The sequence below is a fragment of the Schistocerca serialis genome, chromosome 1 (genome assembly GCF_023864345.2).
Source record: "Schistocerca serialis cubense isolate TAMUIC-IGC-003099 chromosome 1, iqSchSeri2.2, whole genome shotgun sequence".
Taxonomy (NCBI): Eukaryota; Metazoa; Arthropoda; class Insecta; order Orthoptera; family Acrididae; genus Schistocerca; species Schistocerca serialis.
This window is the reverse complement of record NC_064638.1, coordinates 272,653,872-272,672,222: the sequence shown is the minus strand read 5'-3', so window position 1 is coordinate 272,672,222 and position 18,351 is coordinate 272,653,872. Positions and strand designations below refer to the sequence as shown.

At 40.0% G+C, this 18,351-nt stretch overlaps 1 protein-coding gene across 1 annotated transcript in view; it reads left to right on the top strand.

The window, feature by feature from the left end:
- The window catches only part of LOC126467803 (Fanconi anemia group I protein-like), a 269,273-nt gene that overhangs the window by 47,030 nt on the left and 203,892 nt on the right, over positions 1-18,351 (top strand). Inside the window, exon 3 of the mRNA XM_050096494.1 lies at positions 12,855-13,024. Coding sequence (XP_049952451.1) covers positions 12,855-13,024 — 170 coding nt within the window. The remainder of the gene's footprint in view (positions 1-12,854; positions 13,025-18,351) is intronic.

Here is an 18,351-nt window from a genome sequence, read left to right as displayed (position 1 = left end):
CGTTGAATCTCAAGATTGAAATTTATGCTGAAATTTGATTTCATGAAGGTCTAATAAGTGTGTAATTTTCATATTTTTATCTGGTCTCCCAACAAAGGTATTGCAGGCTAAAGAATGAATAATTTAAAAAATCCATTTTTTTTAAATAGTGGTTTTTTATGTGAGCTTCTCATCATTGATACTGTATAAAAAGTAACTATACTGTGTAGTGTAATAGCACAAAAAATATTAAGGCTGAGAAATTACTCCTTCTTTGGAAAAATACTGTTCAAAAACTGAGTTTTTAAATTTGTGACTAGTAACTTCAAACCATTAAAATTGTATTAAGAAATACATTCAGCTGGGTGATCATGGTTTTAATTTATGGTCTGGTATGTGCTGAACTAAATGATTCTTATTTGATAGATCTGGGGCAACCCATTACTGAATAATTTAAAAAACCGCAGATGCTTGTAAATGCAGAAACCTGCTTGCAGCCTGAAACAAAAATGGTCTGCTGTTTCTTAATGATAAACAAAAAATTTTTTAAAATGTTTTTGAGCCCACTAAACTTTAGTGAATACACCCAGCAAATATCAAATTCATTTGGGATAGTCGAGCAACTAATTATTATTTTCCTGGACCACTTGGTCAGTGGCACTGTGGCAATGAGTCCCACAAGGGAACCCTATCTTGAACCTGTGACTGTAGCTGGATGTGCCCAATCTTCTTTGTCTGATGTGGGCTTTTGGCACTGTGATGATTCTGTTGGACTCTGAATGAATCTAACTCAAAAATCATAACTATTTATACAGCTGTGAGGTACATTTGTTACACTATTTCTCAACCCTTGGTCACGTAGCCCACAACATGGGACTTGGCCTGCTGTGGTGACATCGCTCTGTTTGCTCTGGCTGTTACTGCTGTGTAGTGAGAGTTTCTACTGAGCATGGGTAGCCCATCTCCCAGTCCTTTGGCATGTATGTTATCCTAACCCACATGTCCATCGCACTGCGCTTACTGGTCCGCGATTTCTACTGCAATACTTGCTTTCTTACAACTTTTTGGTAATCTCACTAAAACCTGGATAGCAACACTACGGTTCATTTATCTTTCGAGAAGAAATTTTAGTTTCGGTTCTGTGAAACACTGGAGCATTCATTAACTCTGTCAGCTTTAACCATGGTAGGTGTATGGTACGAAACACGTACAAAATATCTCACTTGTGTAGTTGGCAGCACTCCGTAAATGCAGTGAAATTCGCTTCATTCTACTTCCATCTTATTCTGTGCATGGTATGATGTTATCCTTCTGTCACCTTGCTTTCCTGTTGTGTAATCCACCAGGCAAACTGCGATATGGTGATAATGTATTGAGATTATAGTAGATCATAGCCTAGATAATTTTTAGATAAGAAGTCTAGTGCTTCTAACTATATTTTTGAGAAAGTGTATGTAATTGTAATTTAAACTGATATTTTGGTTTTACTCAAATATGCATTGACAGAAACAGCAATTGGCATTGTGTAGGCTTTACTCATCTCTAATGTGATCACATCCTACCCATTAATAACTAAGAATGAGTATCTGTATCATTTTCTACTGAAATACATATTAGGTTGGTGCTTACTTTGTATACTTTTTGTTTTGTCCTTTGGTATTCTGGTTGTTATGGGTTTATTTATCAATCATCATTATTTATTTGTAGTTCGGTGTTGTTATTTGAGTTTATATATAATCATTTTGTTGTTTGGAGATAGTGTGTGGAGTTGTGGACGCTTGAAAATGGAGTGCCAAGTGGAGAAATTTGATTATGTCTGACGTATTCTTCTTAAGTTCAGTAGAGGTGTGACAGAAGTGGAGGCAGCCAGAAATATTTGCACCATGTATGGGGATAATGCCCTTGCACAGAGCATGGCAAGAAAATGAAGGATTGTTTTAACGTTGGTGACTCCATCTTCAGGAAGACCTACAGGGTTCGATGAAGCTCATTTTAACACATTAATCCACAATGATCCACATCAGTGTACTCAAGAACTGGCAAATGTAATGAACTGTGATCATTCCACAGTCGTGCAACATTTGCATGCAGTGGGGAAAGTTCAAAAATTGGGTGTGTGGGTACCACATGCTCTAAGCCAAAATTACAAAAATCAGCTGGTGGCCATATGTGCGGTTCTACTTGCTTGTCATCAGTTGACTTCTGAACAACACTGGCCATTCATATCCTATACCATTACTGGTGATGAGAAGTGGTGTCTTTATGCTAACATAAGGAAAAGAAAGAAACAAACAGGTGAGCCAAACAAAGCAGCAACTCCCCATAAAAAGACTGGCATGTATTCACACAAGATAATGTTATGCATATGGTGGAACAACTACAGTATGGTGTACTAAGAATTGCTTTCCCGAGGTGTAACAATCACTGCTGGCATTTGTCAGCAGCTGAGATGTCTTACAGATGCAGTCCAAGAACAATGACCAGGAAGATTTCATGAACTGACGCTGCTCCACAATAATGCCCGCCCTCATTCTGCTGACAAAAAACACTCTACAGGAGTTGGGTTGGGAAGTCATTTTGCAGCTACCTTATTCATCTGATATTGTGCCTTCAGATTTTCATTTTTCTCACTCTATATTGAACAACCTTCAAGGAACTTCCTTTCAGGATGAAAATGCACTCCAGACATGGCTTGAAGAGTTCTTCACCTTAAACCCACATAATTTCCACAGTTACAGAATTTAAAGTGGTTGTAGCATTGGCAGACTGTTATAAATAGTGAAGATATATTATTGATGACAAATGTCTGTGTCATGTCTATTTGTCATATTTGTTAAACTTATGAACTTGAGCACCAACCCAATACAACAGCAGAGAAAGTAAGTCTGCAGGGTGAAAACAGATTTATTATATGAATTGTTTAAGTGACCTCCAAACCGCACAGAAATGAAGACATGAGGCAAGATGACAAGGTATGCAGTTACAGCAGCAAAATTTATTAAAAGGGAGGAAAACAATTGTCACTATGTTGGAAACTAGTTCAGATGAGAAAACATGAAAATGTTTCTCTTATTGGAGCAAGCAGGGAAGTATGTAGAGAACATACAATATGAATGGAAAAAAATGACATATCATTACAATTCTTGCAAATGGGGGAAGATTACTGTGGGCATTCAAAGTGACCCCGTTGGCAGACAAATGATGTTGATGCCACTGAACTGTTGACCAAATTACAGCGGTGTTGCTGGTGTGATAGTGCACAAGATACCTTGATAGTTTCTCGTAGATTGTCCCATGTAGCTGACTTCTGTTGATAAACATCAGTTTTTCAAGGTCCCCCCATAGGTAGAAGTCTAGAGATGTAAGGTCTGGAGACTGTGGTGGTACTCAACAGCTCCTCTTCGACCCATCCATTGCCCAGGTAAATTTTCATTCAAGTAGGCTCTGATATGCCTGTGGTAGTGAGGCAGTACGCCATATTGTTGTAGGTAAAATCTTTCATTTCCAAACACTTCTTGGATGGCAGGTGAAATTGAAGTTTACACCTTATGAAGATACGCATCAACATTTATAGTATCTTCAAAGAAGAACTGGCCAGTCGATCCATGTGGTGACAGACCACACTGCACATTAACACTCGGTAAATTAACATGTTTGTCCATCTGAACATGAGAATTTTCAGGTGCCCAGTACACGCAGTTGTGGCGATATACAGTACCATTCAGTTTGAATTGCACCTCATCAGACCAGATAACCATCCCTGCAAACCATTCATCCTCACGAGACATGCCTTCAAACCACTCACTGTGCTCCAGCATTAAATCTGGGTTGTCCTTGTACATAGTGTGCATTGATTTTGGAATGTACGCTTTACGCTTTGCAGCCTTCAGAATTCATCATACACTTGATCATTTTACCCTGCTTCCACATGATCCTGCTTCACAGATTTTTGAGATGACGTAGTAAAATGTAGGAACACAGCACAGCTAACAGTTGACTTGATGTTTTTGGTCGACCAGACCTTTCCTGATGCACATCTTGAACAGCACTGTTAGTTTCGAATTTATCCTGAATACGATAAATTATTGTACGTGTTGGTACACATTATGCCATTTACAGTGTACCTCCGTCATATTTTTGTGCTTCCAGTACGGCATTGTTCAAACGACAATCTTGCTTCACTCATTGCTGCACTGTCATCTGCTGAAAAAAGCATGCCAAGATCTGTTGAGAAATGATGGACTACACTATTGTGCAAAATTGCAATGATGACATTTTGTTCCAAAGATATTAACTATCAAAGAGTGTCTAAATTTTCTGGCCCCCTCTGTATATTGATATGGAAGCAAACACATTATCAGACACAACCCAGATAATAGCTGAATGAACCTTCAGCTGGTTCACAGCAAACAGCATAAATTTTAATCACACAGACACTCATTTTGTGGAATTTAGGACTAGCAACAATGACCTGCAAGTGCCAGTAGTAGACAAGTCCATAATTCTTTTACTTACACTAACATGAAAGAAGGCTATATATATCGAAAAGACTTGGGGGACCGGAGGGTTTCAGATTGATTATATAATGGGAAGGCAGATTACATAATAGCAAGGAAAAGATTTTTAAACCAGATTTTAAAACATAAGACATTATTAGGTTCAAATGTGGACTATGACTGTAATTTATAAGTTAAAACTTAAGAAATTTCAAAACAGTAGGAAATTAACAGTTTCATATCAGTGCCCTTTATTGCACCGTCCAGCACCAATAAGGGCGGGGGGGAGGGGCGGCCACGACTGATCCCAAGACCCTCTCTCTCTCTCTCTCTCTCTCTCTCTCTCTCTTAGGATAAAAAATGTCTCTTAAGTATTTCCATAATGTTGGTCATTAATACTGGGCAAGGATTTCTGGGTCTTTTTTTTTTTTATAAAAGAAATTCCTTTGGATGAAGTTTAAATAAATTATAAATAATGATTTTACATTTATTTACAACTACAAGGGTTGCTCAGATTCATACTCAGAACATTTCACAATATGAACTAATTCTCCTTTCTTTCTGTGTGCAGAGCAGATACAATTCTTGCAAGAAGTGCGAGCATGTGCGTAGTTACAGTCTTTGCACCTCCTTTCTTCGGTGGAATATGAACAGCTGTACGTGTTACTTTCCCTCACAGCTCTGAAATGATGATTCCTCTGCTTGTAGCATGTTCATGTTGATTACACTTGCACCCAGAAGTTGATAATGTTGTTGTGTATCTTGAGTGTAGGCCTACAGCATTTTGAACATGTCTTTTCATGTTGAGGCAGCAAAGTTCTTAAACAAGATCTTTCAGGTACTGCTTTCTTCCAGAACTCTTTGTGAGATGATTCTTTGCCCATTCCTTGTGTGTATCTTGAAATACAACATATGAATTGTATGCTAAATGTCAGTCAAGTTGGAAAACACCACATTGGCCATAGCCATGTTGCTCGATGGTAGCTGTACATTCTTACACACTTAACGAGCATATCTGCTCTAGACTTCGTGCAATTGTAGAATATTATACGTCTAGCTTCTCATACCTAACATTCGTGTCGTGATGTTGGTTGACAACACTGTAATAACCATTCTTATCTCAGGCATGTAACTGACTAAAGTGGCATCACCAATAAAGGCAAACCGATGTAGCTTTTTTAAGAGAAACAGGATGGAGTTCTAGAGGTACATCCCGTTAATTACTGTGAATAGTACAAAGAGTAGTTATTTTCTCTTTCAAAAGTTCAGATGCCAGTGGAACAGTAGTCAACTTTCTGTCCATGGTTATGTTTCTTCCTGGTTGTTTCAAGTAAGACATTTCAACCAACCTCCTAATAGTTTCAGGGCCACTGTTACGGTTCTTCTCATTGGCATGCTTTCCATCATAGGGATTCTCTGCGAAGCAGTATTTCATGTCTGAATCACATAACAAGTTCACTTCTAAGCCATATTTTCATGGTTTTGTTAGAATATATAGCCTGAATGGGTGTCGCCCATAGAAGGTCACAAGTTCTTCATCCCCTGTAACTGTCTCATTAGGTTTATAAAGCAATGGAAGCTTCCTATAATTTTCCATATGGCCCTGAGACAAGCAAATTTGTCCATCTGTCTTTGAGCTGTTTGAATTAGAACATCATGAAAACACAGGCATTTAGTAAGAGCCTCAGTGTATGCTTCAAAAATGAAGCTCGGTACATCAGAAAGTTTCTTTATTAAATATATCTCGTAAACTGTGTTTGTTCTGTCTACGGACTCCACAGTTCCAAAGAATTCCAGTTGCTGACACAATTTCTTCCCTTTCAAAAACTTTCGAATTTTTCATGAAAATATCTTCAGCTGATTTCCAATGAATGCCTAGCTTGGTCCTTGTACATCACAGTATGAGGGTGGTTTGAAAAGTTCTTGGAACAGAATAGAAAAAAGGTAGTTACATCACTGAAACTTTTTGTATTTTTCAATGTAGTCTCTTTGTAGATTAATGCATTTGGTCCAACAATGTTCCAGTGCCTTGATCCTATCTCAAAAATGAGTTTCCTCCTACCTGCAAAATAGTTGTCAACTCCGGCTCTTAGTTCTTTGTTTGAAGTGAATCTCTGTCCACCAAAAAAAATTTTCAGTTTTGGGAAGAGATGGCAGTCTGACGGAGCAATATGAGGTGAATAAGGCGGATGTTGCAACAGTTCATACCTTAGTTAATGTAATTTTGCCATGGCGATGGCACATGCATGTGGGTCGGCATTGTCGTGATGGAAGATAACTTTCTTCCTTGCTAAACTTGGCCTTTTTTCGTGTATCTTTTGTTGCAATTTGTCCAGGAGGTTGGCATAGTATTCTCCAGTAATTGTTTGCCCAGTGGGGAGATAATCTACAAACAGAATCCCCTTCGCATCCCAGAATATTGATGCCATGACCTTTTCCCCGAAGAAATTCTCTTTGTTTTTTTTGATGGTGGGGAATCACCATGTTTCCTCTGATTTGACTGTTTTTTTGTCTCTGAGGTATAGCAATGCACCCAAGTTTCATCTGTGGTGACAAACTGGCGCAAAAAATCTTCTCGTTTCTCTTAAAACGGGCCAAACATTGTTCTGATATGTCCATTCTCATTCTTTTTTGATTCAGCGTCAAGAGTAGCGGCACCCATCTTGCAGACAATTTTTTCATTTCTAATTCTTCAGTTAAAATGTGCTATACCCTTTTAGATAACATCTGGAAAGCGTGAGCAATTTCATGCACTTTCAATTGGCAGTTCTCCATGACTATTTTGTGCACTTTTTGAAATGATTTCTGGAGTAGTGACTCATCTTGGCCTACTACTGCGCGGATCTTCATCTAAGCTCTCCCGATGAAATTAAAAATTCATTTGTCCACTTGGCAACAGTTGAACGTGAAGGAGCAGAGTCTCCCAGCGTATTCTGGAAATCTGCATGAATGTCCTTTGTTTTCATACCTTTCTTTACTAAGTACTTAATCACTGCTCGAATCTTGTGTTTTTTTTTTTTTCCCCATCTTAACGAATCTCTACACCGGAACAACAACAGAGCCATGTCACCGTCACAGCTCTCTTCCAAGAGCACTGACAGGCAACAGTCCAATGAATATCATGTGAACAACTCATTGCACTAGCGCTGACCTCTTGTTGTGATTCTGAGAACTTTTCAAACCACCCTCGTATTACCCAAGTACAGGAGGAAAGCTTTTGGAGTTCTCATTATGCTAGCAGCAGACCTCTGCCTTTGATTTAAGTAAGGCTCTGTCTCCCATGTCATACCTGGCAGGGCCGCCTCTTCTCTGTCAAGGTGATTAGTTTGTGATTTTGGCTGCAGTTGCCTTCTTGCTGCTTGAATATCTGTAAAAATATGAAAACCTAACTGGAGACTAGTACACTAACCACTCATCTACTGAAACAGACATCCTAATATACCCAATATTATCTGCGCCCCAATATTATCTGCGCACAGTAATAAATATCAAGACTTATCCTGTTCATTTTTATCCAACTCACTGCTGTTTGAAACTACTTCATCCGGACATTCCACTACTGCATCTACAGTTTCACTGCTTGAAGTTTTCAGATAGTTCCCACTAAATTTGTGGTCTGAGTTCTCATGCAAATTTCTTATTTCATCATCTGTCAGTTTCATCTTTTTATACATTCTATCACAGGGCCACAGAAATGGATGCTTCCACTCGCCACGTTGTTCAGCAGTTGACTGAGGGTGACTGTTGTGCTGCTGCACATCCGATCATAATAATCGCTATAACTCCATGATGAATGCGAACCAAAAGCTCTTCTTGTCATCAGTGTAGCAATAATCATTATAATAAGTGTCATGTATATATTAAATAAAATACTCACTGTACCAGGAGTTGGATCCCAAAAACTTCATTGGGGACAATCACTGACACCCCCCCCCCCCCCCCCCCAAAAAAAAAGTGAGTAAGCCACTGTGATGTGAATAATTTGAAAGAACGAAATATTGTTGAGGGTTTAAGAGGGAGTGTTAGGCAATATTTGACTAAGTCTAGGGAACAGAATACAGTAGTAGATGAAGAGGTAGCTTCGAGAGGTTGTGTAGGGAAAGCAATAGAAGGAGAAATAGGTAGAAAGACCGAGCAAAAAAAAAATTTGCAGGAAATGAAGCAAGTAAAAGGGAATACAGAAATCTAAAAAAAACATTCCCTCATTTTTATTGAGATCCTTGGGAGACCCAGCCATAACCAAATGATTCCATCTGGTGTGCAAGATATATGAGACAGTCAGAATACCCCAGTCTTCAAGAACAATGTAAAAATTCAATTCTGAAGAAAGGAGGTGCTGATGAGTGTGAATACTGCTGTACTATCATTTTAATAAGTCATGGTTGAAAAATACTGACACCAATTATTGACAGAAGAAGGGGAAAAAGCTGATAGAAGGTGATCTCAGGGAAGATCAGGTTGGTTTTTGGAAGAAATGTAGGTAAACATGAGGAAATACAGACTATATAACTTGTCTTGAACATTAGTTAAAGAAAGACAAACATATCTTTACATCATTTGTAGATTGGGAAAGCTTTTGATGGTGTTGACTACAATACACTCTTGGAATTCTAAAGGTATCGAGGAGAAAGACAGTGAGCAAAATGTTATATGAAGCTTGTACAGAACCAGACTAGTAATCTTCACTGTAAAGCTGCATAATAAGTAGTAGTGCACTGTAAATAGGCCCCTATGGATACAGATGTAGGTAGCTATTTTCTTCAAAAACGATCACTGTTTCCAGGTAAGTATTAAGCTCTCAGTACAAGATAAATTGTAACCATTTTATATACCAGTAACTAACAAAGCAGATTTTTTTCAGAGCAGCAATTTCTTAACTTACTAAGTTACATTAAGCTGGTAGAGTAAGCACCAAGTATTGAGTAATATAGTAATAATTTATTCTTAATGCAGTGACATGATTCATTACACATCCTTGGATGTTCTTCTTGTTGATGGGACCTAAAGAATACAGTGAATGAACAAATTTCTTTCTTTTCTATACTTTCTCTTTGGTGCTTATGAGGAAGAACTTATGCTAACGATGAGAGGTATTTATTTATTCTGTCTTAGTACATTGAAGACTATACATACATCAGCTTTTATTAGAATTCATAATGATAGCAGGAATTTCAGAACGGAAAGAGGAGTCGGACAAAGAGATTTCCATTTGTCTGGAGGATGCGTGAATCACTTTCATATTGCAAATAACATTGTACTGTTTGCCCCCCCCCCCCCCCCCCTCTCTGACGCCTCCCTCTTCATCTTTGTCTCCTCCCATTTTCACATCAGATTTATTCCTTGTATCTCAGATTTATTCCTTGTATCTGAGTCTGATTGACCTTCCTCTTTTCCTCACCCTCCTAAAACCTATACACATCCCCCCCCCCCCTCTCGACAAAAGAACTAGCTGATCTGAAACCTAGGGATAGATTTTTTTTCTACTGTTATTACGTTTGTTAGCAGTACCGAAATTTCACCTCCTGAAACTAAGTACAGGTTAGCCATACTATCTCCTAATTCAAATTAACAACGAAATCATAAAAGCCATTGATGAGATAGGGCAGTTGAAAATGACAACTGGATGGACAGCAAAAGAAATAAACACAAGAATATCATTTGAAGTATCTTTGCTTAACTGAACAGGATTTTTAAAATGAAGCTCCCTTTGTGTGGAAAGTGTTTGATCAGCATCTATTATCAGTTTTGATGTAATGGCAGTGAGACATTGATTTCTAGTGTGAAAACTGTTAAAATCTTTCCATTTTCTCAGCAGAAACTGGAGAAGTTCATGTTGGGAATTAGTGATGGCAACAGGAAAACAAACATACTGGAAAAGAAGGTATAATTATTACTGTAATGAAAATGAAGTGGTGCTAGACAGCTCATGTTGCAAGGTAAATGGATAGGATGTAGACAAAGAATGTTCTTTGTGCAGGCTGTACTTTGTTCACAGCAAACAGTAGCACCATTCAAATTACAACTGCTGGCTCTGTGAGCTAGTTCACACCATTTTATATTCTGTTTGATGATGCCTATGCTAGTTTTTTGTGATACCTATTGACAGTGCCATTATACTTTATTATATTAGGATATGTTTAAAGCAGATCTGAAGATGACACTACAGACCAAAACTGAAAGTCTGAAAACAGCTTTTGTGGTTGTAGGCTGGAAATAAAGAAACATTCTATACGTCCTGGTTCACTATTTTTCTGTGCCACTTTGTCACTGCTTGTAAAACCTAGTTCTTTCATGTGATAGTAGTATTAATCTTGTGTAAGGGTGCAACAGTATGTAAATCTGCGACATAGCAGTGGCTGTGTTATTCTTATTACGATGCGAAGTTCCTGTCGACATGCAACCATGTCCAAAGGAACTGACACTGTGGCAACTAAAGCCATTATGAAGTACATGAAATGAACTCGTAAGTGTGAATAGGGACAACCATCAATCAGCTGTAGACAATTAATTTTTTTGCTGGACCAGGACCAAAACCCGTATTTCCTGCTTATCACAAGCAGTTGTCCTACCATTTGGCTATCTGTGCACAACTCATGGCCAGTCCTAAACTTCCATATGTTGTAAACCATACGTCTGCGAACTATACTCATACGTCCATTATGTACATTCCCATACGGGTCAGACGACATACTTGAAAGTTGCTTGCCCGGTATCAGCGGATCAATACGATATTGCAGTGCCTGTGTTATTCTGATTATGATGCAAAATTCCTTTGGATAGCCAAATAGTGAGGCGACCGCTCGTCATAAGTGGGAAATCCGTGTTCGAGTGCCGGTCCGGCACAAATTTTCGTGGTAGTCATTCCATTCTACAACTGATGGTTGTCTTTATACAAGACTGTGAATTTATTTCAAGTATTTCATAATGTGCTGTAGTCGCCGTAGTGACTGTTCCTTTGGACATGCACATGCACACATATCCAAAGGAACTTTGCATTGTAATCAGAATAAAACAGGCAGTGCAATATCGTATTTATCTGCCAATACCGAGCAAGTGACTTTAAAGTACAACATCTCACCTGTACGAGAATATACATAATGGATGTCAGCGCACAGATCGTAGATGCAAGGCTGACGACATATGGAAGTTTGGGTCTGGCCGTGAGTTGTGTATGGGTAGCCAAATGGTAAGGCAACTGCTCGCGATACGGAGGAAATCCGGGTTTGAGTCCCGGTCTGGCACTAATTATCATTATCATTCCATTCTACAGCTGATTCTTGCCCTTATTTGCAGTTTCAGTTTCATTTCATGTATGTAAAGCTTGTGCATTATCACTCATGCAGTCACTTTTTGCTCCGAATGTGGTACTTACAGTGCTTAGCAATATGACTCATGTTTAGTGCATTGATGAGACAAGTTTTTCATTTTTCTTAACTTGCTACTGTTGGCTTAGTAATCAGCCAGTTACATTAATCTGTAGTATTGTCTTAGACATTTCTTTATTTCAGTTTTTGTTTTGTTTAGAACATATTTTGTGATAGAATAGTGCACAAATATATTGAGAAGAAAATGAAGAAAATAGTTATATAAGAGGTGACATGTTTATTACATCGTAAAGTTCTGCTGTATTTTTTTAAAAGTGTGGATGCTCATTCAACAACCATTTGTAGTAAGTATTAGTGATAGCAGTAACATTTCTATCTTTTCATTGTGATGAAATGAAATGATCATGTGGCATTGGTTACTAAGAGTCCCCACTAAGAAATTTCGGCCACTGAATTACAAGTGCCCTCAGTTGATGCCACATTGGGCGACATGCGAGTCAATGATGATGATATGATGATGATGACACAACACCCAGTGCCAAGCGGAGAAAATCTGTGGACTGGCCGGGAAGCGAACCTGACCCCACTGCATGGCAGTCAGACGCACTGACCACTCGGCAACTAAGGGACTTTAAACCATGGTAAAATCAAACAATGGGAAGTTCAGTGTCAACAGTGTTATGAAAAGGATAGATTTCTTCTCAGCGTAAAGATGACATGTTGAGTTGAAGATGGGCACAAGGAAAAAATTGTGACATGCTGAGCTTTTGGCCAAAGGAAAGGAACACACACACACACACACACACACACACACACACACACACATTCGCACAAGCAGGGTCAACTTGCACACACATGACCACTATCTCCGTCTCCTCTGGCCAGCCTGCAAATGTCTGAAGTTGTGGTAGCATCAAATGAATATTTATTTGTTTATTTTGATCTGCTATAGGATACAGATGTTTAACAATTATGTTACAAAGATTATGTTCTCTGCTTATGTATTAACAGTTAAGCTTTGTTTCATCTCTATTGTTGTTTGTTAATTTCCTAGGTATGTAAACAAGTTCTCCAGCAACTTCAAATACAAGACATATCAACAATTCAGACAAATGCCTTGTTGACTTTATTAATCATTGAATTTGAGCACTTAGAGTCAAAGGAGTTGATGAAGTTGACAGAATGGTGTACAGAATGCATCCAGCAGCCAACAGATCGAGTGTGGTAAGTGGTTTTTTCAGAACTATTAATGTTTAAAGTAGCCTTGATTCACAGAACTTCATCATCTTGTTAGTTGTACAGAGATAACTTGCAAATAAATTTCATATGAATGTCAGAGCTGTTGTTGCTGCTTTGAGTGTGGTTATTAAATGTGGAATTCACAAAATGGAGAGACGTGACATAGTCAGCTTGAATCCATGAGAAACTGACGCCTAAAGCAGCCTTGACGTTGACCTCCATCTGTCCAATGGCCAGCTTCACACATCCGCCCACATCAAACCCAACAACGAGCAACAGTACCTCCATTATGACAGCTGCCACCCATTCCACATCAAACGGTCCTTTCCCTACAGCCTAGGTCTTCGTAGCAAACGAATCTGCTCCAGTCCGGAATCCCTGAACCATTACACCAACAACCTGACAACAGCTTTCGCATCCCGCAACTACCCTCCCGACCTGGTACAGAAGCAAATAACCAGAGCCACTTCCTCATCCTCTCAAACCCAGAACCTCCCACAGAAGAACCACAAAGTGCCCCACTTGTGACAGGATACTTTCCGGGACTGGATCAGACTCTGAATGTGGCTCTCCAGCAGGGATATGACTTCCTCAAATCCTGCCCTGAAATGAGATCCATCCTTCATGAAATCCTCCCCACTCCACCAAGAGTGTCTTTCCGCCGTCCACCTAACCTTCGTAACTCTTAGTTCATCCCTATGAAATCCCCAAACCACCTTCCCTACCCTCTGGCTCCTACCCTTGTAACCGCCCCCGGTGTAAAACCTGTCCCATGCACCCTCGCACCACCACCTACTCCAGTCCTGTAACCCGGAAGGTGTACACGATCAAAGGCAGAGCCACGTGTGAAAGCACCCACATGATTTACCAACTGACCTGCCTAAACTGTGACGCATTCTATGTGGGAATGACCATTCGCATGAATGGACACAGGCAGACAGTGTTTGTTGGTAATGAGGATCACCCTGTGGCTAAACATGCCTTGGTGCACGGCCAGCACATCTTGGCCCAGTGTTACACCGTCCGGGTTATCTGGATACTTCCCACTAACACCAACCTGTCAGAACTCCGGAGATGGGAACTTGCCCTTCAGTATATCCTCTCTTCCCGTTACCCACCAGGTCTCAACCTCCGCTAATTTCAATTTGCCGCCGCTCATACCTCACCTGTCATTCAACAACATTCTTGCCTCTGTACTTCCGCCTCGACTGACATCTCTGCCCAAACTCTAATCCTTTACAAATGTCTGCTTCTGTGTGTGCGTGTGTGTGTGCGCGTGTGTGCGTGCGCGCGCGGCGGCGCGCGTGTGGGCGTGCGTTTGCGCACGCGAGTGTATACCTGTCCTTTTTTCCCCCCTAAGGTAAGTCTTTCTGCTCCTGGGATTGGAATGACTCCTTACCCTCTTCCTTAAAACCCACATCCTTTCGTCTTTGCCTCTCCTTCCCTCTTTTCTGATGAAGCAACCGTTGGTTGCGAAAGCTTGAATTTTGTGCTTGTGTTTGTTTATGTGTCTATCAACATGCCAACGCTTTCGTTTGGTAAGTTACATCATCTTTGTTTTTAGATATAAATATATAATTAAGTTTGTAGGAAACCCTTAGTTTGAGTGTTGTACTTGCTCCTACTCTGATTTTTTTTTTATAATAACTACATCGTGCATTTTGGGGAGTAGGGCAGGGGAATTGCTGCACTTTTGGTTTAGACCACAGTGTGTCTACAATTTTAGTTTGGCGTTACTGTACGTGTTTGCTGACTCTCTCAGTTGAGTAGTTTGTCTGCCTGTGTTTTGCGATCACTTGGCTTTGTCTGTTGTTGACTAATTGAGAACATGTCAGTTTCCTCACACTGTATTTCCTCAGCTGATATTTGCATTTGTTCTTGTGCCACAATTAATGGCGGGGAATCTTTTACAGACAAGGTAGCTAAACTAAGCAGGCCTGTCTGTAGTTCATTGTGTGCATGATAATCAAATCTCGAACTAGAGATTCTGCACGAGTCTTCTTAGAGTTATAATTTTTGCACTGAAATTCTAGTTATACCGTGTCATTGTGCAGTCCACTCTTTAAAGCTTTGATTTGGATTCCTGCTTCATCAAAAAAATGTGCCTAGTTTCAGGATCAGAATAGAATAGGAGAGGATCACTCGGTCACAATTGGGGGCAGAGTTTTTTTAACTACCTTTCAGGTCCAGAATAGACAAGTAAAACAACTTTGCATTTCACATCACCTAATACATTATGCATGATGAACTGCTACTAATAATTTCAAGCCTCTAGTTCTGTTGAGCTTGCTGGAAAGGGTAATTGTGGCATTTTAAAATATTACTGTTGCTGGGAATGTCTCTTTCGTCCAGTCTGGTGAAGCATGCCACCATTAGCTTTAGAGTTTCTTATAGTTGCTGCAGCAAGCGGACAGTGGGGTGTAGTACAGTAAGTTGCAGTTGGGCCATGTCCAAATTTCTTTCACTTATTTTATTGCTGCCTTTAGGCCTATTCTCTCTCTCTCTCTGTAATTGGTCATGTATTAACTTTATGTTACATATTTTCGTATGTTACAAAGTTATGTCTCAGTATAATAATAACAACAACAACAACAACAACAACAACAACACTCAGAATGGTTTCCCTGGAAAGGAAACTGAACTGAGACTGGCCAAAATTTTCAGAAACCTGGGCTTTGTCTCATCTTCCATGTTGAGTCTGTTTTTTCTCATTGTGAGTGTTGATACTGCCTTTTTGTTCCTCTGTGGCAGTGTTGGGATTGATGAAACTTTTCCTTGAACTTGATCTCTTACTTGTCACCTTTGTTTGGATGTTGTGACTGAATGTTAAAGCTAATCTAACAGGAAGTGAACCCCCAACTATAGATAAAATACAAGGTGCCAGTATAAGCATATATATACATAAATGTACTCACAGGGCAGCACTCTAATACAAATGCACCAACACAAAGTAAAACCAGGAGATGCAATAAATGTACTTAACTTTATTGCTAGCTTGATGAGTGCACTTGATTTCCTATATTTAACACAGTCGATAAGAATTGACTATCTGCAGAGTTTACTGTCTCCGGCACTATAACTGTTTGTAAGTGGACTCTACACTCGGCATCTGTGACTGGTGCAGGCTGTGAGCTGCACTGATTAGGCCAAGTGCACATACTGTCATGAACTATGCTAAACTCTCAGATGTAGATCTTGGGGAATTGTAACTGAACTAAAACTGTGACATAACTGCCTAAACTTTGGAACTGCTGTTGAGTCAGATTTGGAAGACGCATATTCTTATAATTGCAACTGGCATCTCCAGCTACACTCTGCTTTGTGGTAGTGAAGTTGTCATTGTCAGTGCTGTCGGTGGCAGCTGACAACACTTATCGGTCAATGGGTATGACACATCGACGGGCTCATGTCCGAACCAGACTATAGTGTGAGTGCTATCTGAAGGTGGCTCCCCAGAATTGGGAAGCAACTGGCTTGTAGGGTGCCTGGATGGTGGTGTCTTCTCATGGTATTTCTGGCTATGTTCACAGCATTGGCAGTACACGATACCATCCTAGCTTTCAAAACTATTAGAGGTTCCTCTTATCCTGAGGTATAGGTGACCTTCCTTCTCTCCCTTTTTGACTGTCCTCAAACTATCCCTCTCTCCTCTTCAAGGAAGAAAATTCTAGCTCCAAAACCTACGATAGTGTTATGTACTTTAATGTGTGCGTGTGTGTCAGCAGTACTAAATGTTTTGCATTCCAAAAATAAATATTGGCCAGCAGTTGTGTCATGATATTATTGTTTTCTTGAGTGAATTTTCCTTTAGATAAAATGTATTTTCATTAATTAATTGTGCTCCGTAGACCCCACCCAGAAGTATAACCTTCAGGGATGTGAAACAAGTCTATATATGTATACAAACAAATCCTAGAAACTTGTTGTGACTTGGCAAGACAGCCAAGCCACTACGAGGTGAAGCCGAAAGGCACGCATTAAAGCTCACGCAGGCTGGCGTGACGTATGCATCACAAGATAAATAGCAGTTGATAATGGCGCCTTGCTAGGTCGTAGCAAATGACGTAGCTGAAGGCTATGCTAACTATCGTCTCGGCAAATGAGAGCGTAATTTGTCAGTGAACCATCGCTAGCAAAGTCAGCTGTACAACTGGGGCGAGTGCTAAGCAGTCTCTCTAGACCTGCCGTGTGGCGGCACTCGGTCTGCAATCACTGACAGTGGCGACACGCGGGTCCGACGTATACTAACGGACCGCGGCCGATTTTAAAGGCTACCACCTAGCAAGTGTGGTGTCTGGCGGTGACACCACAAAACTTAGTCTATATTCAATATTAGCAATAAATTATCATTATACGGTTTAATATTATTCATGCTTATGCCAGCTAAATCTAATGTAGTATGCTAGAAAGAAAGCTACTACTTTGGAAAAAGCTGCTACCTCCTCAGTTAATGGTAGCTTAAAGTTTGATTACAATGATATTTTTCAAATAAAATATGTACCTACATCTGTAAATACGAACCATAGACCTTGCCGTTGGTGGGAAGGCTTGCGTGCCTCAGCGACACAGATAGCCGTACGGTAGGTGCAACCACAACGGAGGGGTATCTGTTGAGAGGCCAGACAAACGTATGGTTCCTGAAGAGGGGCAGCAGCCTTTTCAGTAGTTACAGGGACAACAGTCTGGATGATTGACTGATCTGGCCTTGTAACTTCAACCAAAACGGCCTTGCTGTGCTGGTACTGCGAACAGCTGAAAGCAAGGGGAAACTACGGCCATAATTTTTCCCGAGGGCATGCAGCTTTACTGTATGGAGAGCTGCATCCAATCAGTCTCAGGACTGAAGACCACAACAACAACATACAGGTTGATTTTTTTTTTTCACTGTGTACTGACTCTAGGAATTGATCAATGAAAGTATAAGAAACAAAGAAGGTCTAATGAACTTACGTCAGGAAATGCACAATTTCCATGCTAGACACCGTTTATCCAGTCATACTTTGTTAAAGAGACTGTGGTCTAATACTTGCTGTACCATGGAGCCACAGTTACAGTATGTGTGGTTTCCTCCTAGAGGGTGGTACTGTTCATCATATGCCATGCCCTAACATCCTTTCCTGCATTAGTAATTGGTAATGTTGTGCCCAATTCATTTTTCTTGCTGACTCACCTTGTAGTAGATGTGATACAGCATTGTACATAGTGGTTCCGTATTAGAGTCAAAGTTTGCTGACATGGTGTTTATTTACAAAAAACACAAAAGCAACAGGCAGCAGGCAGCAATGTTGTATCAGAAGATATATTCCTGCCGA